General features: G+C 42.1%; 1 protein-coding gene across 1 annotated transcript in view; it reads right to left on the bottom strand.

Moving 5' to 3' along the window:
- The window catches only part of hsf2bp (heat shock transcription factor 2 binding protein), a 28,764-nt gene extending 18,950 nt beyond the window's left edge, over nt 1–9,814 (bottom strand). Inside the window, exons 1-3 of the mRNA XM_088914757.1 lie at nt 9,764–9,814; nt 7,900–8,047; nt 6,217–6,320 (exon numbers count right to left, since the gene is read on the bottom strand). Coding sequence (XP_088770883.1) covers nt 6,217–6,320; nt 7,900–8,047; nt 9,764–9,814 — 303 coding nt within the window. The remainder of the gene's footprint in view (nt 1–6,216; nt 6,321–7,899; nt 8,048–9,763) is intronic.
- Between the last annotated feature and the right edge of the window lie 16,084 nt (nt 9,815–25,898).

Raw genomic sequence — 25,898 nt, 5'->3', positions numbered from 1 at the left:
TTAGGCTTCAAGCCTATCCTTTCTAGAGTCAAACCTCTGCTGCAGTGAGGGATCCATTAAGCTTTAGTCACACTTTGAGTTAGTATGGAAGGCAGATTAAATTAGATAAATCACAGCCTTCTATCCTCTCAAAGACACAGTAAGCTTAACTGTCACACAACAGGTGTGTTACATTTACAGTAGGCTATCCATTTTGTTAGTTTAGAGCCTGGTTTAGACCAGTACTTTTTTAGAACCTCTATGATCATACTTATTAAGAGTTAAGCACAAAGCTATTTAAAAATCAATACTCTTCATCATTTAGAAAACAACAGCAAGAGCTTCACTAAGTCTTCCTCTTATAACCCCAGGCTGCCCCTCTACATCAGGGTGCTTGACCAGGGGAACCACTGCCCGTCTGCAGGAGAGGCAAAGGGAAACACTGCAAATCATAGGAAAGGTTCATTTGGATCCTCTCAAACTTCTTGATGGATTATGATTTGTTGTGTTGGAATCTAACACTGCACTCTGCACAGATAACTGATTCTTTTTGGTACTCTACAGAAAATGACACAAAAAAGAGCAAACTGATTAATGTAAGAATTAACCTCTCAGCCCAGAACAAAGACATCCAACTTTGAGGATGTCAGCATTATTGTATTGAATATGCGATACAACAACGACAGAGTAGCAAGACATCTTCAAACAGAGATTGCAAATTATTTACAGAAGGAATCCAGCATCAAACTCTTTGTCAAAGACTATATAACAGGAGTTTGTTACCAGGAACATAATACAGTACATTTCTCTTATCATTTTGGATTTTATTCTCACACTCTCCTCAAATTGACCACCATGAAACAAACTACATATTATATATTACATATTCTATTAACATTGTACAGTATTAAACCTGTGGGGAATAAGTATACTTACAAACAATTTTTTGAAGAATGTCAAATCCATAATCACCTATAAATACGTATTTCACTATTCTTGTTAATTTGTTTGTGAGCCGGCAGCCACATCCATAGTGACTTTAATGGTTTTGGAAGTGTAAGACTGACTGTGGTATAAATTTGTGGAGAACTACAAAACCAATTTCAATACCGATATTTAACTGTATACTCTTCTATTTTTATTTTTAGAATAACACAAAACTTTACTGGAAAGATAACGTATGTAACCATGTTTCAGATTATTTACAGTGACAATTTAACAACATCATTAATAATAATAATAATAATTGCTGACACTTATATAGCGCTTTTCTGGACACTCGACTCAAAGCGCTTCACAGGTAATGGAGACTCCCCTCCACCCCCACCAAGGTGCAGCCTCACCTGGATGAAGCGATGACAGCCATAGTGCGCCAGAACGCTCACCACACACCAGCTATCAGTGGGGAGGAGAGCAGAGTAATAAATCCAATTCATAGATGGAGATTATTAGGAGGCCGTGATTGGTAAGGGCCAATGAGAAATTTGGCCAGGATGCCGGGGTTACACCCCTACTCTTTTCGAGAAACGCCCTGGGATTTTTAATGACCACAGAGAGTCAGGACCTCAGTTTTACATCTCATCCGAAGGACGGCGCCTGTTTACAGTATAGTGTCCCCGTCACTATACTGGGGCATTAGGACCCACATGGACCGCAGGGTGGGTGACCCCTGCTGGCCCCACTAACACCTCTTCCAGCAGCAAACTTAGTTTTTCCCAGGAGGTCTCCCATCCAGGTACTGACCAGGCTCACACCTGCTTAGCTTCAGTGGGCTGCCAGTTGTGAGTTGCAGAGTGATATGGCTGTTGGCTTATATTAGTATCCCGCTTAATCATTCATTGCCCAATATTGCACAACAACAACATTAAGACACAAAAGAGACAATGTATCATTTTAGCAATATAGCTTGCATCCTTAAGGTTACAATAAGAAAATAAGTGTCATTCTGACCAAAAAGTATATTTATACAGCTATATATTTTCAACTGTAGTCTTCTAAAGTACCATCTGGAGTAATTGATCCTCGAAAGCAACAGAAAAACAGAGTAACAATATCAGGATCACAGCAGAAGCCCCAAAATTCTTCTCATTCCACATGCTGAGCATCACAAATCATCTACCGTACACATGAAGCACATAACGGGACCATTTCCTAATTCTCACTGTTCACATTATCGGGAAGTGTTCTGTGCAATATTGGGCAATGAATGATTAAGCGTAATACTGATATAAGGAAGGGTTAGACCTTTTTAACAAGGCTGATGTAACTTGACTGATGGTGGCAGAGATGCTCGACTGATGGGTGTCATCAAGCCACCTGTGACCAGCAAGGATACAGAAGTACAGAAGGCCAAAGCTGCTAACACCTTCTGTTACGTACTCCGATGGAAAAGGTAGGAAAAGACCTTGTGCGTAAACTGAGGGAGAAAACTGAAATCCTAGGTGAACGTTATCCAAGTTGTGAGGCTAGAGTGAGGTCGGAGATCAGAAGCGGTACGTCAGAAATACAGGGGGTCACAAAAACAAACGATAAGTCAGGGAAAATCGCTAATTAGATATGCAGCTCAGGCTGAGGAAACCTCAATAGTGAGCGAGGACAAGTTGCAGAGTGGAAATTTAAATAGACAAAGTGCGTGAAGTTAATTAGTGGGTACTCGTGGGACTGTGTGCAGTTTGTGACACCTTTTTGTGTGTAATATACTACAACCACGTTCTGGAAGAGACTTGAGACTCTCTCACAGTGGTTTCTCTGTCCAGGCTGTGTGACCGACCTATACTCACTCTTTTCAACAATTTTTTAAGCCAACAGATATCACTTAAAGGAATCAGTACATCCTGCGGTCGTTTCAGTCCTGCTCCAGAGCCAGACAAGTTCCCCTGCTAAATGCCTGCGTGTGTTTCTTGAATTGCACGTGCTAGCACTGCACGAGCATACCGTATACAGTGAAGATTAATTTTGTACAGTTGAGTTCCAAAGTCAACAGATTAGCAGTTACTGAGTTTGGATAGATGGACTATCCGTGATTAACCTATTACTGGAATAAACACAAGGGCTTTTTCTGCACTTAATGCTTTATTGGACAGGTCTTACCTCCTCTAAAAGTGTGGTGTGTCAATTTAAGAGAGTGTTCAAGGATTATTGTGGCAATCCTCTGAACACATTACTTCTCAATGACATCTGCACACTGATGGTCATCCTGTAAATCTAAAAAAATTAGTCCCAGTCCTGTTTCTCCTTTGTGTTGTGACCATCGCTAGCAACACCTGGCAATCCTGAAGTAGTTAAAAATCAAAAAGCAGTTAATTAAGTCACGACCGCAAAATCCCCCTCACTCTCTGACAGACACGTAGTCTGTGGCACAGCTGGACATAGCTTTAACTCGTGTTTTAATGACCAATTACTTAATGGAGTTTTAATAACATATTGGTTCATTAGTATTGCTAAAGAGCACTTAAATAATTAAGGATTACGCACAACAAAGATGCCCAGTGAAAAGTAAATGGAAAACCAAATCAGGCTAGTCCCTGGCTCGGAACACAGTTGACTTTGTTGAGAAATGTGGTAGAGGAAATCAACATCCTGAAGGGGAATAACACATTTATCCTCCCCCCCACCTCTCTGGTGGCAAGAAAACAGGACAGAGCACCTTTCTGGAAATTACACACGTGTGATTCAATCAAGGAGAGAAACCAGAGGCTTTTCAGTACAAAAGAGACGTGGGCTTGTGGAAGAAATGACCCATCCAGGCAGTGAGTGATAACTGCTTCACTGGGATATTTCATGAAAGGTGTGACAAAAAGGTCACACCTTTCATGAAGCATGAACAGTTAATGTGGGCTTTTACTGTACTTTCAAAGATGAAGAGATTATTCTGGATGTAATTTTTTTGTGAAGAAAAGACATACCAAATTAAGAGCAACCCTTCAAGAGGAAAGTTTAAAATCTGTGGGGTTCAATAAAGGGCCGGTACATGACTATGATTGCTCATAAATACACAGATTTCTTGTAAGGGCACGCATGGTATATTACATAGACTTGATTTCACCAGCATTAATGATCATGACCAGTGAGGCTGTTTATCATGCTAGTATTTCAAAATTATATTCAAATTAACACTAGCCTCCGACGTTCATCCGTTCATCTGTTTCATGTTCATCCCTTTTACTATGTATGTTTACATTTGGCACGTATTGCCCCATAAATGACTATTACCTCTACCCCTAAAAGCCTTGCCCTACAGTAACAGCTCTCACAGTGTAAGACAAGACCATTAGGGTGACAACACTCCCAAGGGGTCTCAATGGCTCCCCTTGCTGAGAGGCCAGACTTCTGCCATCTGACTCTTGTCTAGGGCTGTACGGGTCAGGTGCCTGGAGGCTCTAATCCAGGCTCGAACTTCCCACGCTGCACCAGCATGGGGAAGGGGGAACCTCTGGAGGAGATCCTTGGATCAATTCACAACTAGCAACCGGACGAGCAAGAACGACCTCCTCTTGGTTGCAACTGGTCGTGTGTTTTTAAAGCTATATGCGACTTTTCAAGCTGTGCCTCCAATGGTGCCTACAGGACAGCTAACAAATGTAAAAAACTGATGAAAGGAGCTGTGCTGTGCTTCCTCTGCAGAGCTCGGGCAGTGCTGGGCAGTCCCAGCTGGCTGTGGCTGTGGAGAAACGCCAGGTCCTCTGAAAGCCACGTGGTGTACCACCCTCTTCACTAAAGCAAGCTCTGCTCAGTACAGAAGTGGCTGTTGTTCAGCTCTACTATTAACACCAGAAAATTAGAAAAAAAAAGCGCAGGGTATGTCACAAGGTTTTGGTAGTGCTTCGCTTTTTTTGATAACATCTTTAATGACTTTGCCACCCTGATGCAACCTCGTACAAAACGTTTTGTACAAGATTTGTCCCCCGGTCAGATGAACAAAACACATTTCCCTCCATTACATTAGATATCTAGTGGAAATAAAGGTACATTCCCACATTGTCTCAAGTTCGCAATGCTTTTTCTAAACTCAAAATAAAAAATCAATGTGTTGAGCGCCTAAACATAAACTGTCACTAACACTTACAACAGGATCTTGTAAAAAAAACAGGTTAACCAAGTCATCACCAGAATATGGAACTACTGATCAAAACATTCTTGAATGGCGGCAAAATTGCACACACACCTTAGCTGCATGTCTCTCTTTTGTTATTGCAAGGTATAATACAAATAACATTCTGTAAAATGGTATGGGTTTTAGTTGCTCAAAAATGAATCAAGTTTTTGTTGGTTTGTGACAGAAGCATGATCCCCTAATAGCCTAATTTCATCAGATCTGAGAAAAGATCTCTTTAGACCACTAAGGAAAACCAGTTTTGCTGCCATAAGATATGTTAGTGGACAAGAACATGGCACATTGCTGGCACATTAAAGATGTCGGAGCACATTTCAGGAGAGCAGAGATGTTAATCCAGGTGTCCCAACTGTATTTCTCCCAAACATTCCCCCTTAATTCAACTGGTGAAGCTATTCCTGGCTTCTCCTCCTGATCTGTTATGCAGTGCAGCTGCTACTACAGCACGGCTGCCATGTGTCTGGATATTAAGAGCACCAATTTTCTTTTTCACTTTTCACAATCATGACAGGGTTTTTAAACCCTTCCCATAAACTGAGTTTAAAAAGTATATTTATAGTTTCGTTTTGCTTTAGTTTTAGTTGAGTTTTACTGTGTTTATCATCTCTTCATTGACGTACCTCACTAAAAGTGTGTCTCAATTATTATTTTGTCATTAGTTGAAAAGGAGTGTGATCGGGGGGATGGAGGCTGAGGGCACCGAAAACGCAATACGATATTTATAGTACAGCCAAGGCTGTGCTCTGCAAACCTCTAACAAGTCTGTGAAGCCAAACTTGTGAGGCTGAAAGAAAACGAGGAACAGAAAAAAAACACTTTCATGAGTTTTCGTTCTGTTTTTTTACAAGTTCTGTGTTAGAGTTTATTTTGCACACTTCAGGTGTACCATGGACAACATAAATGCTTCATTTACTTTCGGTCTCTGAACAAGCTAGTGTTTGCAATGCTATGTAAAGCTGCAGCAAAAACATTTGGACAAATCATCATGCCTGCGTCTGGGTGGTTGAAGAACCTGGACTAGAACTGACCAAGTCAAACTGATAATGCAGAACATCTATGTGAGTAAACAAAAAAGCCCAATTATCACAATGAGTTCACAGTGGCTGGTATGTTTGACACCTCACCTCTCTCTCTCTCTGACAGTCGGCCTGGGCTGTTTCTAGCTGGGCACGAAAGTGCTCACAGTCCTGCTTCAGGTGCTCCTGTTCCTCCTGCTTCTTGTCCTTCACTGCCAGAGAGGAGCAAGAAGAGAGTGGTTCAATCTGTGAGCTGGGGAGATACAGTCTCAGAAAACAGCTTTCACCCCCCCCACCTCTGATTGATTTTGCATGAATGTGGAATGCTTTATACCTCCAATCTGGATTCGCCCAACTGGTAATGCATGATTGTACGTGGTGTACCAACTCCCACACTACACTGGCAAACTGTTGTAGCCACTTGCCATTCGGCATGTGGCAAGCTCCACCATGTCTTTCAGGAGTTAGCACTGACTGGAGCAGTCTCCATTTCCCTCTCACAGGAGAGGTGTCTGGTAAAGACTTAGGAGTCATTATTGTGTGGAAAAAGCAAAGATCCTCTGGCCAGACTAACCTTAGAGACTTTCTAACAACTGAAAGCTACTGTGTGGCTTGGGGACATCTGGTCAATCAAGTCAATTGTACAGCCAAAATCTGAACATGGCCATGATATGCAATCAGTACCCCGAGTAATCACCTTTACTAGTTCAGCCACACAAGAGCCCCCCCACCCACATCTTTTTAAGTTATAAAAAATGTCACAGACGAGACGAGGCCATGCAGCCCAGACTGTGTGGTTTTAGCAGCTAACGGATTCCAGGATCTCGTCCAGCTGTTCTTTGAACTAAACTAAGGTATCAGCTTCAACACCCTGTCAGGGAAGCTTGTTTCATACTCCCACAACCCTTTGTGTAAAGGAGAGCCTCCTCTTCTTAATTTTAAATTCCAGAACTTGTTTCCACTTGTTTCCTCTGGTTTAGGTTTCATGGTTGATTCAGAAGTCACAAGTGGCAGCAGGGGAAATGTTGTCTTTTGCTCAAGGCAATGTGCTGCAGAACCAGTTCTGGCCATTGACACCATAAGTATCTGTGTGGTATAAAATGTCCTTTTCATACTGCATCAGGGAAGGTATAAAATACCAATTAATACAAACAAACAACTTATTACATAGAATTATTCAACTTATACAGTGCTTGGGTATTCTGCTCCAAATACCAATACAATCTGCTTAAAACATAATGATCTGATTTAAATGGATATGACTCCCTTTTTTACAAAATTGGAGACTATGTATGCTGTTCACTTTAGTTCTTTACCCGTTCAACCCTTAACCTATGATAAAATATTATAAAAAAATACGTGAACTCAAGATTGAAAAAAATCTAGCCAGAACACAAAAAAGACTTTTTTTCAATCATTATATTGTACATTTTATAGCTACCCCTCATTAGGCTCAGGTAGCAAATAAATAGATTATGACTGAAAAATAACAGTTTATTCCAAATTCTTTTCAGTCTCTTTAAATGTTTGTTTTTAGAGTTGTTTTTCAGGTTGTGGAAATGCTGCACATTAGTTTCCCAGGGCCCCAGCGCTCTTGTATACATGTGTGTGTTAACTGTGTGTGTGCCCTGCGCTGGCCTGGTAGTCTATCCCAGGTGTAGACCCACCTCCCCACGATTCTATGAGAATAAAGTGGCACCAGAAAATGTATGAAGAGCTGCAGAATACTTTACTTTCTTAGAGTAATCTACAAAGATAGTTCAAAAGGCTTTTTTTTCCACAAAATCTTACTTAATTCTCCTTCACAGGATTTCTGAAGCATAGTGAAAAACCCCCGATTGAGGACCTTAGGCAAGAATTCTCGCAGCTGCATTACTTCTGTTGTTAGTCTCTCCAAGTCTCTTTTTCGTAGAACGACAAACTCATCTTTCTCACAAACCTGAGACATAAAACAAAGAACAGTAACAAAAATGAATCCAACATAAGCTGCATATTTCATTTTCCTTCTCTATAATATTCATTAAATTTCCAACTCTGTATAAAAAAATGAAAATCTCTTTCTCTGATACTTCAGATATACTGTACAGTACAGTACTTTGCACCTTCTTATAAGGCATGCTGTCATCAATGTCATATTAATTACAAGAGCGCCCCCCGCTGGTAAATGTTATTATAAGACTTCATTTTCCTGGGTGTTTCCCGAAAATACCAATTCAGAATTTGACTTTAAATATCTCACAAATCAGCCAACAATGTACATATTGTAAATTATTTAGCTGAAAACTGTATCTGAGAAAATCTGTAATAAATGTCTGTACAAACTCTACAGACAATCCTTCTCAACAACACGGTTATGTCTGGAAAGGAACAAGTAATAGGTTTATTCCATGCTGAAAGGAGAAGAAAGAAAACAATGTTTCGGCCGTGAGGCCTTCTACAGGTGTGAGGTGTATATCTGGAAAGGGTGGCTTGCTGGCATAGTGTAGCATTGCTGCTTTGCAGTGCTGTTGGAGTTGGAGAGAGATGTGTGAAGCTGCATGGAGTTTGTATGTGTTCCACTTGTTCATGTGGGTTTCCTCTGGGTGCTCCAGTTTTCTCCCACATTCCAAACACATGCTAGTACTATAGGTTAATTGTCTTCCTGGAGCACTGGCCCTGGTGTGAGCATGTTAGGGGTTGTGTCTGTGTGCCCTGCGATGGACTGGCGTCCTGTCCAGGGTGTATCCTGCCTTGCGCCAGTTGCTTGCCAGGATAGGCTCTGGCTCCACCGCAGCCATTAACTGAACAGCAGAAGTTGGAAAATGAATGGATGGATTTGTTATAGCTGGATATTTAACGTTTTCTTCACAAAAGCTTGAGTATATCTTCAGATAAAATATATGGTTGCTCCCATTAATATGCTACAATTTTTTAAACAAAAGATTGAGGTTCCCAAGGAACAAAATCTTTATGTCATTAGAAAACACACAAACCCGTGGGTAAATACAGCTTTTGCTCGTGAGAAAACAGAAATATTGACTAATGTCGACCAGGGGAGCATAGTACAGTATTACAAGAGAGTAAACTACAGCGTAGTGAACTTTTGTACTGCAATATACAATTAAAATAGTATACTAATATACTCCGCCAACAACTCGGAATAGTTCAGCAGCGACAAGCTAACACTAAGTGACGGTTATCTGTCACATTACCGAGGTGGTTTTATCGTGTTGTTCGCAAGAAACGCGCGGTGACACTTCACGCCCTTCGCGTATCATGGCGGCAAGCCTCTCACAGAGAGAAATGGACTGAAGGGAAACCCATCCTGCCGCGTACCTTTTCGATTTGAGCAGGGTTTTCTACACAGTTTTATATACTGTATTTATCAACTACAAAACACAGACTGGCATTTTTTGGTTAATTTAGTGGTTCATCTCACTCTTTAAGGCAGGGACCGGTGACGTCACTCATTTCCAGCCCAAATTCGCCAATTCTTTAACCAGCAAGTCAGGCAAAAATGGACAAAAATCAAATGTTTTAAAAAACACTTTATAAATGCTAACTTTTCTTCTTTTGCATTTGAAACATTATCTTCGAATCATTACTAGTTTTCTTACATTTAGTGCTTTACACCCTCTATCATATATAAACGGGAAGAACAGACACTTCTAACTACCTTCCCTCTACTATCCTGCTCAGTCCCGGTTTTTCTCTCTCCTGAGCTCATCTTCCTTCTGCGGTTCACCTTACGCGAAGCCTCGGAGTCACGAAATCTGCGGGTAAATTAAATTAAAACCCGTTAGATCTTCAGTTTTGCGATTGAACGCGGAGACATCGCCCCCTGCTGGATGGAGTTAGGCGTGACTTGACGAGATGTTTTCTTCGAACTACAGAATTCAGAAAAGCTGTAATTAAGAAAAGCGAGCTTTTAAACAACTAGTTAGGTATTACATATTATGATTGCACACTTTTATAAGTATACATTGATTTGTATTCACCAGTCCATTTTCGACAAGTATTCGGTTCAATACTGGGCCACAGTTAGCTAGAGCCTAACTGAGCACAATGGAGGATCCAGCCTAGACTGGACACCAGTCCACTGCGGGACACACATACATACATAGAGGGGACAATGTAGAGACACCAGTTAGCCTAGACAGAGTGTCTTTGGATTGTAGGGGGATACTGGATCCCCGGTACGCCTTCATCACAAGCACACACACAGACACAGAAACAAACACAGACACAGACACACTGTGGCTAATTTTGTAAGAAGCCAATTCATTTACCAGTATGTGCTTGGCTGCTCTTCTCTGGAGTGATTCCAGCAAAGGCTTTTCTGTAACAGGGTGACCAGAATTATACACAAACTTCTAAACGGGGTCTTATAAGTTCATTGTACATTTTTTTAACATCAGATATCTTGATTTAAACTCTACAATTTGAACTCTATATCTAAACAGGACCCCAGTCATCCCAGTCACAAACTGTTTTCTCTCCTACTGTCCGGTAAACGGTATCGAAGCATTCAGTCAAAGACTAACAGATTACTGAACAGCTTCTACCTCAAGGCAATAAGACTGCTAAATAGCCAAGCTGCAGTTCCTTCAGCAAATCACCTATAATGGCTACATGGACATACAGTTTTCATTGTATTCGGCATACTGCACTACTTGAACATAATGTATTGCATACACCCTGGACATCTCGCAGCTCTATTTATATTGAGTTTTGTCTGAGTTTATTTTATTCAATTTCTATTGCACTATAATGTATTATTACATAATAATGCTTGCAGAAAAGACATTTCATTGTCTTCATTTCAACTACTGCTGCACGCTGTGCATTTCATAAATAAACTTTGATTGATTAACATTCTGTTTGGTTTTTTAATTGCTTCCTCACATTCTCTGAAGATGGAAAAAATATGTCAACATAAGCACTGAAGTCTTTCTCACACGTAACCCCTTCAAGCTCAGTTTCCCATTCTTTTTATACAGTTTACATTTTTTCTACTCACATCTAACATTCACACTTGTCTGCATTAAATGTCTGCAAATTCCACACAGGTTTCCCAGGGGAGATTTTTAACAATATATTTACTGTATATTTATATGACTTGCATATTAGTCTAGGCATACCAGTATTTTCTGACAGAGTTCCTTGCCTTTTTTGTCTTTCTCTCACCATTTGCATGCCCAAACCAGAGACTCTACAGCCCCAAGCTGGTTATTACCCGCAAACCAGATTCATTTATATTCTTTCTCTTTTTATTAATGATTTCTCTTGAACAAGTGGAGCTCAAAATTCCATATCAAAGACATATATTGGTCTGACCCTTGGCTACAGAAGAATTGCCAAGCTGTTTAAGAAACAGGTAATGATTCATACTGTATTTAGATATTCCTGGAGTTTGTAATTGTGTTTTTTCTCCTCCTTTTTGAGAGAAGGTTGGGGCTGTAGGGGTAATGGAGGGGATCGCTCCCATTTCCCGGTATTTTGATTGTTGATAAAATTAAACGTTTAACACAAAATGAAACGGGTAGTGTGTCCAATTTGTGTTCTATGGAAACAGCAACACCTCCCATCTATACCAAGCAAAGGAAACAACAGTGTAACCACTCTCCATCCATGTCTGGTGTAAGATATTTATATACAGTATGTTCTAAAAGAGTGTGCTTCTCAAGAAAGGTGTCTCCGTTCAAGAGACAAAAGAGTCTAACCTGTACTTTTGGAACTGTGAGCCAAACACCTTTTCGACTGCGTGCTGTTAAGTGTCATCACAAATGTCCACTAGGCGGTGTCTTTAGTAAGACAAATACACCAGGATCACATTTATTTATTGCTACTTAACTCAAACCAAGTTTAAATTGGGGAAAAATCCTCTGACCCTGCCTTAACGCTGGTCAAGTTCAGGTGATCTACTGCTTCAGGCAGTCGAAGCACGACAGGACCCACTTGGTCGTAATTAGCTGGTTTCTGCATGAATTGAGTTCTGTGATGCAAGAAGACATCTTTGGTTCCCCTGGGGATGTTTATTAATCAGAATCGCATAGTGGCTTCCATCAAGACAGGATCGATAAATCTGATTATAATTGTAAACCACATCTGACAGTCATAGATCAGCTCTATGCCATGACAGAACTGAACATGAGACCAAATGTCCCAAAAAATGATCTGAACCAACCAGTTTGAACCAACCAACCAATCAGCTATAAAATACATCATTATTGGAAACAGTGCCTTGGCTCACTGTTTGACTGGCTCGTTCTTGGCCAGCTGTGCCACTTTTAAAAGGATTAATAAAAACCCTTCTTCTACAGTGTCCAGCCATCCGTTTTCTGACTGTTGTATCCAGCACAGGATTGCAGGTGATCCAGAGCCTATCCCAGGCACAAGGCAGAATACACACTGGACAGGATACCAGTCCATTGCGGGGCACACACAGACACAGACTCATTGTTCCCTTGTCCATTTAGGAACAGGACACAAAAGGAAATCAGGAAATCAGCTAGGCTTGTTAGCACTAATAAAACTATTTAAATCATCAGTAATCAGGCAATTCAAAACGCATTAAAACAATTTAAGAGATGTATAGTTTTTGCTGTAAGTTGTCTCTGCCTGGGCTGCCTCCTCTGTTTTTGGACTGGCTTTGACTTGAAAACCTGAATGTATCACCAGTGAGCGAGGTTACCTCAAAGGTCCAGAGGTCCAGAGGTCCAGTCTCAAAGGAAATGTAGCGCATACCTTGTGTTGGGTACAGTTCTGGCCAGAGATACCTTCTGTGTGGAGTTTGCATATTCTTATGTTTTGTTCTTATGGGTTTTCTCTGGCTCTTCCTGCAGCCTGTAGGTATGCTCACTGGGTTAAGTAGGATCTCCAAATTGCATCCTGTCCGAGGCATAGCCCTCTCTCATACTGTAATGCCTGTTGGCTCGACATGGCTCTCTGAAGATAGATGAGATCACTTTATTGGCCATATTAGGAATTTGTCTTTTCACATACCCCAACTTGCTCTCCATGAGACACACAGACAGGGAGCGAAGCTTGGGTTCAGAGCGCAGGTTCAGCCATTTATACAGCACCTCTGGAGCAGTTGGGGTTAAGGGCCTTGCTCAGGGGCCCAACAGAGTAGGTTTTCTCTGCCGGCCGCGGGATACAAACCAGCAACCTTCCAGCCACAGGCACAGATCCTTAGCCACAGAGCCACCACACTGCCAAAGCTTACAGCACCTGCTATTCCCAGGCTCCCATCCAAGTACAAACCAGGCCCGACCCTGCTTAGCTTCCGAGATCAGACAAGATTTTTTTTTCTTTATTTATCAAAAGATGGATGGATATCAGAGATTTATGGTTTTAATTAAAAAAACACCAGTCCCTTGAGGCCTGTGCACCGAATCAGAACATTAATGAATGCAATAGCTGAATTTTGTCATGAGTGGGAGGAGAGCAAGCAAACTTTTCTCTTTGGCACGTGAACGCGCCATCCACCAACGCCAGCCCATATTTATAAACCAACCTCTGACAGCTGTAGGTAAGCTCTGAGCCCTGTCAAGTCAGCAGTGTGCCATGAAGATCTGAGCGCCACCGTCCACTGAACTGAATCTAAACCCAAAACACAGGCGCTTGCTTGTCCAGTTTCATCAGGGCCTGGTTGTGTGTGTGATCCAAGTGGCAGAGAGTGATTGCAGCATAAACTATCTCCACTCCCGAGGTGATGGTTGTAAAGTCATTGAAATATGTGGAGTTGTAGTGTTGTGTTGAAACAGTGCGACATGAATAAACATATTTGGTGGGGAGCGGGGGGGGCTGCAGTCATCCAGGACAGCAGCAAATTTCCGAGACTTTGACGGCTAAACTATGCAGGCAAAGCAGGCTTTATGAGGATTGATCACATGGCAGTGAGTTATGAGTGATGCACTGCCGGAGGATTCAATTTTTTAAGAGCTTTTACTTCTGCAATATTTCTACATAATAGCCCAGCAATAAATACCAAGTCGGATTGCTTTCTGTTATAGCATCCTAGCCTTCTGTCACCGCACATCATCTGTTCTCATTATCGGGTAATATCCAGCGTCTTCCGAGCAGTGTTTTATTAGTGCGGCTGAGAGGGCATAAATTAGCACTCCGAGAGAATTCGGGCTCCTTTTGTTCATTTAGGGACAGGACAAAAAAAAAAGGAAATCAGATAAGCTCATTAGCACTAATAAAACCATTTAAATCATCAGCAATCAAGCAAGAGCTGGAGGAAAGAGCTCATCAGCCAGTCTCTGTGCTTTTAAAGTCAGATTCTCTTCTAGATGATTTATTCTCAGCGTAGATAAATAACTTCTTATTTTCTGATTGAATTACCCACAGAACTGACGATCTCTCCCAGCCATTCTAAAGGGGCCTTTTCTTCCTGGGTTTTGCTTGCTCTTGCTACTTCAAGGTAAACTCATGGGCTGCGCAGAGGGCACTCAAGCTAGCTGTTTCCTTACCGAGTGGCTCCAGAGCTTGGAACACTCTGAACTCTCGCCAAGCAGAATCAGAACAGTGATTGTATGTTCACAAGCTCTTAACATGCTTGTGCTTTTATTGTGTTTTGGCATGGTCACACAAGGTTTGTATCACCCCTGCCATTACTCTCACAAGCTTTTACCATGGTTTGACGCATAGGGAACCCTGTTTTTAATATGGTTTGACGGCGATTCCTATAGAAAACTCTGCTATTAATATGGATTGAGTGTGATTTCCTGCAGGGGGCTATGTAATTACTATGGATTGACTGTGCTGTCCTACATAATGGCACAGTGCACAGGGGACTACACTACGGACAAGATGCTAGTCCACCACTAGAGCACACAAACATGCATGCACACGCCCAAACACACACACAGAGGGACAATTCAGAGATGCTAATGAACCCAGCCCATTTGTGTTTGCAAGGTTTGAGTATGCTGAAGCATCTGGAGAAAACCAAGACAGGGATGTGTCAAATTAAACAATCAATCAAAGTTTATTTATGAAATGCACAATAATACAGCGTGCAGCAGTAGTTGCTGGCAACGAAATGTCTTTTCTATGAGCTCACTGGGGGGGGATTTGATAAAAATCACAAAATAAGGTTACATAATAGTAGATAATAATGTAATAGAAATTGAATAAAATCAACTCAGACAAAACTCAATATAAATAGAGCACCTATGTGTCCAGGGTGTATGCAATACAGTATGTCCACGTGGTGCAGTATGCCGAATACAATGAAAACTGTACTGTACGTCCATGTAGATATTATGGGTGATTTGCTAAATTTGCTAAAAACATGCATAAAAAGGATTTTTTTCTGCATGGTGAAAACTTTTAGAACAAAAATGGATATATATGGTCTATTTTCAGGTATGACATTTTACTTTTCATACAACCCAAAAAGTGATAAATTGGACAGTTCATTTAGAATGTACTGTAGGTTTTTTTTGTTGTCAGTTCTTCATTTCTGTTTCCGTGAATGCTGCAATTAAAGAGTCTGATACTAATTTTGCCGAGACTCCACTTGTAAACAGAAGTTATGGCAGCCCATAAGACACACTCCCTGGTGAGGACCATGGGGCCAGAAGGGACCGGGATTCACTGTGGGTTACCATGGAGACCAGTATGAGCTCCAAGGAGCTCTAGTCTTTAAGACACAAGGCCTAGTCAAGCTGCTCGTGAACCTGGGCAGAGGACTAAGACTGGGAGACTATGTCCAAGAGTTTGCATTCTCCGATTGCAGGCAGTATGTTGTTTATTTGTAGGGGATTCTCTTTATTGCAGCATGCAAATTCATAAGCCCACAATATAAAGTGAAATGAATGCAGAGAAGATAAAAACAAATGTTCTTGAAAAAAAATCACAATTTAAGCTGTACAAAAGGCAATGCTATTTACTTTTATTAGAACTACTGTACGATTCCTAATCATGTGCACTGTCTAGATTTTACATATTTCCCTTTAACATAAAAAGGACTTCGCTATAGAATAGTGACATAGGCATAGCTGACCAAACAGAAGGCTTTTCATTTTTTATTACCAATCCATCCCTTCTCTAACCACTTCATCCAATTCAGGGTCGTGGGGGAGCCGGAACATATCCCAGCAAGCAAAAGATGCAAGGCAGGGTACAGCCTGGGCAGGATGCCAGTCCATCGCAGGGCACACACAGACAGACACAAACACGCACGCTCTCACACCAGGGCCAATTTTCCGGTAAGCCAGTTGACCTACGAGTACTGAATTGCACACCAAATGCTCATTGCCTTGGCCACCTGGATATCCAGGATAGGTTGGCACTGTGCTGGCAGCAGCACAGTACACCTGCGGGGCAAAACAACCGCAGCAAATCAAATGCAAAGACAAACCTGCATCTAACGTGTCCTTCCAGTTGTTGTTTTTCTTCTTCCCATCTGAGCTCTCAGCTAGACTGTTGATCTAATTATTTAATTAACTACACAACTGTAATACTTCCAACAGGCTCTGAGGTGCTTCATCAACACATGATCACGTGCAAAAAGACCTTCTGAAACCCTGTGTGTGCCAAACTAGGAAAACATTTGCGTGACTTGTTTAATTGAGTACCCAGAGTGAAATGAAAGCCAGAAGACACTAGGTTCTCCGGGATCTGCTCCCTGGTCGGAGGGTGAATGTTATTTAAGCAGGGCTCCCAGTTGCTGAAACAGTAACGGCATGAAGTCAGTAGTCACTAGAGTGCAGTCGTAATGGAGGGATAATATTCATTAATCATGTTATTATTATTATTAATAATAATAATAATAATATCTTTGAGTGGGGAGCTATATCAGTGTCCGGGCTGAAGAGGAATAAGAAAAGGTTAATTTCACACTGAAAAGCTGCAATTTTCAGCATAATGATGTGTTTTTTTAGAAGCCCCTTTCAAGCAAATGCAAAGTAAATTTAAAGTGGGTTGTTGAGAGCGACAGGAAGCCTTGAGAAGACGGAGCGATAGATAGAGCTGTTGCTCCTCACGTCAAGAGCAAAGCAGCCGAGTCAGGCTCTCTCCTGAAGTTCATCTTAAAAACAGCAGATGTGCTGCCATTGAATCAGACATCACCTTTCTATAGTCCTGTTATCAAAGATCCTGCCTCCATTAAAATACTCTGTCGTGCACATGCAGAATATACAGGATCCACAGGCTTATTCCTCTGTTTTCGTTGGTATGGAGTATTACTTGGGACAGTCCTTTAACAGCCAGAAATGAAGTAAGTTTAATAAAAATGTACTCTCTGGAGCCCTCATATGAAAGCTTCTTTCTTGTAAAATGTAGCTGCAGTGTATGTCAACACATTTTATTGATTTTTATGGGAATTTTATGAGCACTTTTTGATTTATCATAACACGGTTTACTTGTGTGGTCGTGATAGTATTGCCAAGAGATAATAACTTAATAACTTACAATGTTATTGTGGCTACACAAACGCCTAGACATCAACACGTTGTTTTGCTTGAGGATTTTATGTGCTGCAACATCTATTACGACAACGTTTTACGGCATGCGGGCCTTGCATTTGAATTATCTTCCAGAAGAAAAAAGAACAACTAGTCAGGTGGCCTAACAATTTATTTATTTATGGTTTTGCTTAACTGTTTTCCCCTCAGACATGGGGACTTGGGGGACTCCAAAGTGGTTCGACCGGTAAAATTATTTGTTTGGAGTGCAAGTGTATGAAACAAGCTGCTCCGCCAGTAGGGAACCAGTTGCCCAGTCAGTGGGGAACGAGTTGCCCAGCCAGTATGGAAAAATCTGTTCAGACTTTAGGCTTCCTTCAAAATAAACTGATGGATTAATTTTAGCTACTAACTAAGCTGGGCTCAACTCAATGCACTTTTGGTTCATGTCTCGGTTATGCGACTGGCCAGCTGTCTGTGGGACTCCCCAAGCAATGGCACTCCCAGCATTGGTTGGTTCTGGATGGGGTGAGTGGCAAACCCCATACCATGCCTGACATTTGTGATTGGCAAGATTGGCATGATTGGCATGTCTGTCCCTTCTGATGCAGTGAGGCTCGGAGAAAAAAAAAAGAGAATCTGTAACCACACGTTTAAAGCAAGTACGATAGTACGTTTATAAAATCTATGTGGGGTCAATCCAGAGTTTGAAATTATGGTGAAGAAAGTTTTGGAGGAAATCCTGTCAGAGTGAAAGTTAATTCCAACATACCTCTGAGCCTGCCTGTGAGGAAACAGTGAAAGTACACAGTTCTGAAAAGGTTTCTTCGTTCGGCAATTTGTTCATTTCCATATGCCCCTGTATATATTTGAATGTTTTTGCAGTTTTCCTATGGCTTTAATTGGGTGATACTATGGAACACCTTCCACAGTTTCCTATGGCCAGTAATACATCATGGTTCGCCATGACAAACCCATGACATCACTGCACTTTCACATGACATCACTGCGCTGTCACATGACATCCCTGTGTTTTCACATGACATCACTGGGTTTTACTACCTTTACAGTGTTTGTTTACCACAGACAACATTTCTAAGCACAAGTCCTTAGAACATCGCCAGTAGGGTCATTCACTCTCCAACCCAAACTATTAACCTTAACACAAGCTGTTTAAGGTTTTCAAGGTCTGCACACACCCTGTCCAGAGAGGGACCTCGTTGAAACCCAGTCAGAAACGAACTCCTGTGGCAGGTGTCCAGAAAGGGTTTGCTCTCCGTTGTCTTTCTGTTTCCATGGGAAAAACATGCCCTGTTCTGTTGGCTGCGGAAGATGTATTACGCAAGCGCAGAGAGACTTGGTAAGCAGACCCATACATTTATCGTAGGTTTTTTTGGCCATTTTCTTTAAGATTCTGCTGCTTTATAATCATCATGTTTTATGCATGATTGCATCGAATGCAAAAGCAAATGCTTATTTTTTCACTGTTAAGTACTGACGTGTCTCGGCCATCACTCTCTGCGCAGTTAAAGTCTGAGCGCCACATTTATCACGCTCTGAGCAGCGTCAGAACAAGGCTGTAGTAAAAGGGCAGAGAGTTCATGAAATCTTTGGTCTAGATCCCAAGCCCGGTGTTGTAGGAAGCAGGGTCAAACTTCTCAAAGCATTTTTTGGCTTTTGTTTAGGCCAGAAAGTGGTGAACTACCTTATGGACTACCTTTAAAAAACTCAGCATAATTACGGATCAGGCCATGACAGAATCCTGTGACCAGAGTATCTGGCAACACACAACCTGGATCTTAATTAGTGGCGACAACAATGGCCTCTGGTATATGTTGCACATCTCCACTCTTAGAAGAATAACTATTCTGGAAAAACAGCATTTAGAATTACTGATTGCCTGGAGCTCCATGGGAGAAGTTACTCAGTGTCACAAAAAAAGTTTAAAATGAAACTGGAGAGAATTAATCCTAGGCCAGCAGAAACATATATGTGTATCTGTTCTATATATCCCCTTTTTATTTCCTGTCATTGCAATCTTTCAGCTGCTTTTCTGCTTTTTCTATTTTTGCTAACCTCCGATCTGCTTCCTTCAAGCACTTCCTGGTTTCCATCCATCAGGACTGTGTGACATTTCAGGCACACAATAAATCTGTTTGTGTATTTTCTGTACACTGGATATTGGGTCTGTGGTGAATATTATGTGTTTTTATTCAGGGTCAGAGCACTTTTCTTTTTGAAATATTACAGTGGAGATATCCATGCCGAGTGACCCAGAGAGCAGTTCAGTTATTCCCTTTATTGCACTTCAATGATCAGGTCAATACTTCCCTGGCTTTGTCTTGTCTGGTGAGGCACAGCTGTCGTTCATCAAATCGCACCAGCAGGAACACGCTCAGCGCTTTGTTTTTCATTTCCTTGTTTACTGGAGAGAGGAAAACAACATTCTACCACCCAGAAATCCGCATTCAAAGTTGTCAAACACATTTAAAAATAAATGTAGAGACGGGATCGTCTTATCATGCTTCTCCTTGTAAAGTTAGAGACCGCGGTTTTTTGGCGGAGGGGGGTGACCATCACGCCCAAACTGAGTCGGTAATGCTGCCCATGTTTCTCTCTGCCTGTGCGTTTGAGGCTCAGATCAGTGCCCCCACACAGGCCAGGACCTGGGGCCAGGGCTCTGGCCTTCTCACTGGAAGCTAGAGGTACTGTCTTCACATCCCTGAGTGCGGTATTTCGCGCTGAATACTCCAGGAAAGAGCCCAGATGTGCTGACAGGCACAGATGCTTCACTTTGAACATGGGCATCAGTTAAATGTGTTAATAATTCATTATAACAATTGATGAATAATAGATTAACCGCCATCTAGTGCATTTCTTTGGTAAGTAAGGAAGGTGGATGATGTTTATAGGCAACAGTAATCTTGGTATTAACTTCGCAAGGAAATCCAACCCATAGGAAGTAAAACTCCTGATAAACCAGCCAAGGTGAAGTGTTGGTGTCTATGCATATACTGTACCAAAAAGCACCTTGTTATATTAACCTGAACCTGATCTCATTTAATCTAATACACATTTTGCAGAAGCAGATTAAGCACAATACAATGTGTACTGTTAAGCCCGTTAGATACAGTAGATGAGCCTCTTACTCTGAAGTTGTTAAGAAATAAAGGTACAGTATATGAGGACGAAGCTTCTTAGTTTCTGATCGGTGGAGGAAGAATTTCCTTTTTTATTCATCTTCAACTCCTCTGGAGCATCATTTTTCTGGGTTCGGTACAATGGCTTAGTCTGCAGGCTCCCCAGGGTTAAAAGGCTCATTTAAAAAAAAAAAGATCTGTGAGGTATGTCCTCTCTTGCATTGAAATCTCTCTTTAAGGCTCAGTGACAATTTCAAAAAATGAATTAAGTAATGAGAGAAGCCTTTATGGTTGAAAGAAAGAGTGGCATAAAAAAGTGGAAATTTGTACTCACAACTTAAACACAGAAGGCGTCCAGTGAGATGTCAGAGAGTTTGTTACTTGTAGGACTTATTACGTTTCCTAGAAATGATAAACTGAAGCATTTTTTTTTAAATGAAGCAGCTCCAAGATACTCAGGCAAAGAGATCATTGTGGTGAGGGTGTTGATTCCAAAGTGGCTCATGAGATTGTTTGTTATCCAGAAACCACAGGCGCCCCCAGAGAACAAAACAGTGCCAGGGGATACACTATGTAAGAACTATAAACAGGTATGTTCGCTTGCCTAAATGAGTGCACTGGGGCTCACTGCCTGGCGGGAGGTCGGATACAACCGCATTCGCCAGATGAAAAGGCATATTCCCTCTGTGACCGAGTGTTTTCCACTCTGATCCCAGAGTGAGAGATGAAATGCTGGCTGTGCCACAGCGTCTCTGTGCTCAGTCCTACCCACAATTCCCCACTGAAACACTTCGAGAAAACAATCCATTCTCTGGAGAGGACAGGAAGTGCTGGAATAGAAGGAGGCAACAAACTTGAAATCGCTGACAGGACCTGATCCAGAGACCTGCCACATTACGAAGAGTAGCCCTGTCTCAGAGATGATACACTTGCAGCAAAACACCAGGCACACAAAGGAGAAGGCACAAACAAGTCACTTACTTAGTGTTGCTTCCTACCATGATTAAACGAAATACAAGCAATAGTGTGGATTGCCCAAGCAACCAGGTTCTATGAAAAGTTATGTTCAGGGTTTTCTTTATTTTTTGCCTCTTATGTCCTTCTTCAGTTTGACATCACAATGCTGTCCTTGCTGTCTCTCTTAATGCTCAGCAACATTACTTTCAAAGCAGCCATAACAGAACTCCTTTTTTTGCTGGGCTCTGATAGAGAGACTTATTCAGACATCTTGAATATGTCCTGTGCATTCATTCGATTTCTCATTATATATTGCGTTTTTACATCATGGAACTGATTCTCTGAGGTCCGCACAACTGTCAAACCCCCGTCCTGAGGCTGTGCTTTCTTTGTGTGGCTCAGTTTCGACTGGTAGTAATAATAATATAATAATAAACTTTATTTTATATAGCGCCTTTAAAGGTGGCTTCTCAAAGCGCTTTACAGGATGTCAACAACAATAAATAAGAAGAATACACAAGATAAAACACAATTACACTATATAGAGGAGACCGTGGATGGTGGTACTAAGAAGAGCAGAGGGGTGAAGAATGGAACCAGTTAAGTAAAGGCTTTTCTGAAGAAGAGGGTTTTCAGTCTGGATTTGAAGGAGTTTAGAGAAGGTGACTCTCTGATATCCTTGGGGAGAGAGTTCCAGAGCTTGGGGACATAACAGGAGAAGGCCCCGTCACCCATACAATGTAGACGGGCTTGGGGGACAGTAAGGAGAGCAGAATTAGAAGAGCGAAGGTTGCGAGGTGGGGAGTAGGGCGATAATAGTTCAGACAGGTACTGTGGTGCCAAGCCATGCAGAGCCTTATAGGTGAGCATGAGGATTTTAAAGTCTACACGGAATTTGACCGAAAGCCAGTGCAAGGACTCCAGGATAGAAGTAATGTGAACACTTGCACTAGACCTGGTCAGGATTCTGGCTGCTAAATTTTGCTTAGTATTTTGCTACCACTCAACCACACATCTAATGACCTATGCCATTGGAGGGGAGACGATCTTTCACAGAAACTATTCCTCAGCAAGGAAGACAGGATGTTTGTATTAATGCTAGAAAGCCACACAAGTATGGCACTCTCCAGAGGTTCCAGGTGGCTTTTATTTACCCTTTTATAGAGCTGTTTACAGTTTTCTGAAGAAATGAATAGGCCGTGCTCCTGCCCTGGTGCTATATCCCCATCATAACCTCTTGACAGCGCGAACAACACCAGGTGAAATAATATTCCCCTCTCTGTGATGTCTCTTTCTCTGCCGTGGGCCGGTTTCTTTTTATTTTATTGACCTTCTTTCCACTTTCCTGAAGATAAAAATATAACGGCCCTCCAGCTATCCTTTATAGGAACAGTAAAAAGCTATTTATGAGAGTGGGAGCAGAGTAAAAGTCTGTCAAATACTCAAGGTTATTAGTACAGCTTGTAAAGCCCAGGATAATTCATTGAGCCCCCTCCCCACACACATACACACTTTGTGGTCTTATATATCAGAAGACAAATAGTTTGGGTGTCCCTGATTTAATTTGTGTCACCTTGACCGTCAGTGATATGGTAAATCAGGGCAATCAGATTTCCAGAGATTCACCATTTTGGTAATTTCTAATCATTATTAGAAAAATAATCAAGAATAAGCGCTGGAGTGTGTTTTGGTGGTGGGGGTTGGCACCTTCCTCCCTTGCTGTATCAGGAGCGTGAGTGATGATGGGAGCTGGAAGGAGCACAGACGAGCCTGCAGCACCGGAGCTCACTATGGGTTTACCTGTGGATGTCAGGCAGAAGAGATCTGCTTACGGAACTGGAGCAGTGTGTGTGCTCTCTGCTCTGTTGCTAACCTCAGTCCCAAAGCTTGCTCTCCTCTTCCCTACTCCTCCTCCATGCCTGACAGTAGGGAAGGTGTTGACTTCCCTTCATGGACAAATCGAGGACCTCCCTCGCGAAACTGTACAGACAAAGGAGGCTTGAGAGTGAGCATTTATAACGTCTCCAGGCTAGATGCGCCTGTGAAGAGGCGTCTGGGAACTGAAGGAGCACAGCAGTCACCCTTGTAGGTAACATTGATGAACATCGACTCAAGGTGTATTCCCAAAAACTGGTACCCTCAGTCTGTGCTACTGACTGAAATCAGTGGTTCTTTTTGACCTGTGGCAAACAGCTCTTTAAATGAGTAACATTTGCATACATTCTGACATTGTTGACCAAATTATCGTTTAGTAATTGTAAATCCAAAGTACATCACAGTGTTGCAATGGTATTGATTGTTTAAAGCTTGTGGTAGATGGATACACAGAGAGAACAGCAGCGACTGTGTGATCAGTCCAGGGGCAAACTGGAGGTGAACACAAGTGTGGCAAAGGTGTCAAATTACTCGTCTCAGTTTCCCTCGGCACCAGAGATCAGGCTGCAGCCTGCAGCAGTGACTGCCAGGACACTGGATCAGAGCACAGAGGCCTGGCATTACTCTCTGTGCTAAAGAGGTTATCCCACAGATAACCTCTGAGTGCTTCTGTTGGCTAGAGTTTTCACTCAGAGTGCAGGGTGAGATGTGCACTATAATTAGACCCGGATTTTCTGCTACATACATTATTCTAGAAAAACTAGAAAAAAGTCCACTTAGAGGATTTCTCCAGAACGAACAGTGAAACACGAACCAGAGGGGCCCAAGTGGAAACTACCTTTACCTTTATCATTTAAAACCGAGAACATTAGGCAATTCTTTACACAAAGAGTTGTGGGAGTATGGAACAAGCTACCTGGCAATGTTGTTGCAGCCAATACCCTGGTTTCTTTCAAGACACAGCTGGATGAGATCAACCCGATCATTGAAAAACTAACTACCAAACGGGCTGCATCAGCCAAAGGGACTTTGTATCCTGTCTATGTTATTATAAGGCTCTGGCACTACTCAACCTTGGCTATGTGATCCCATGGAGACGCACAGAAAGGGCCAAATAGCTGTGTCTCCAAGGGAACCCCTTGTTCTCTGAGCAGCAGTGACCCATGTACTTTGTCAGACTTTGTCACCTGTGAGCCTGGGCATTATGGGCTATATCTGTCCTCCACATGACCAGCAAAGCCCTGCTATCTGTGCTCTGTGCTCATAGTCCAACCAGGAATCGCACATCGTGCTCCAGCAGTGAGCCGCCTGTTGGGGGCAGCACTGACAGGCCCCATGTGTCCTGTAACTGTGTCACACACTGAACATAAGGATGGCCGGGGGAGTGTTAAGACCAATACTTGGTGGAGTAGTAGACTTTCATACACTGCATGTAATATTACAAAGAAGCATCATAATATTTCTTAAATCCAAAATGGAATGAGTAAGGACTTTTTTTTAAATCTTCATATTATATGAGTTTTGCTGTCTACAGCTTTATTACATGCTGCGTTATTGAATGTAATAGTTAATCCAAACATATTCTTGTCCTTAACACTGCATTGGTCCCGTGCTTATCCCTTTTTTTTAAATAAAAATCCATGGAGAATTTTGTCACTTTCCAAAAGTTGGCTGATTCAATGATTTTAAACGCCACATTTCAAAACAAAGCTTCAATAAAATACTTTTGACTGAACGTGCCATTTCTTTTTTTTTATGAAACAAGCTGTTGCTCTAAAATTCGCTTATCAATGTCTTACAAGAGCCCTATCAGTTTAGCAATAATATTCTTAGCAACTTCGTTTAGCGCAAGAAACGACTGTAGTGTCGTGTCTCAAACGATCACAGCTCTGCAAACGCGTTCTTAGCGTGCTCTTACCGGATCTCAGTCGGTCTTTACACACATGACGTGTACGATTGACGCTATGGATGAGAAATCTGTCTTCAAAGGGTATCTATAATTTGACATTCGCCCCCCAAAATGAACCCGCCTACCTATTTTCTTTCGTAGTATCTCGTCTGATTCGTTCGCCACAATTGTGGTCTTTATTTCCCCTGTGTTTCGCTTTTCCCATATTCCCAGAGGCTGACTGTAGTAGTCAACCGCGGCAATTATTTTTTTTTTATCAATGATCGGCTGATGGCTCCGCAGCTCCCACTAACGCTCCGAGCTGTTGCCTGAGGTGTGTCAGTTGCACTGCAGGGCAGCCGACGCCGCTGACAGGGTGCCGCATCTTCTCGGCTGCCAAGGGCTAGCGCCTTCCCAGGCTGCCGGGCTGAGCGCAGAAACCGGCCGGGCGCGCCGCCGAGCTGCTTGCGGGTCTTGCAACTCTGTCGGTTCGGGCTGCACGGCGCTTTCGGATGCGATGGGCACCACGTT

This window comes from Atractosteus spatula, chromosome 4, assembly GCF_055471065.1.
Source record: "Atractosteus spatula isolate fAtrSpa1 chromosome 4, fAtrSpa1.hap1, whole genome shotgun sequence".
Taxonomy (NCBI): Eukaryota; Metazoa; Chordata; class Actinopteri; order Semionotiformes; family Lepisosteidae; genus Atractosteus; species Atractosteus spatula.
This window is presented reverse-complemented; position numbering and strand designations above follow the sequence as displayed.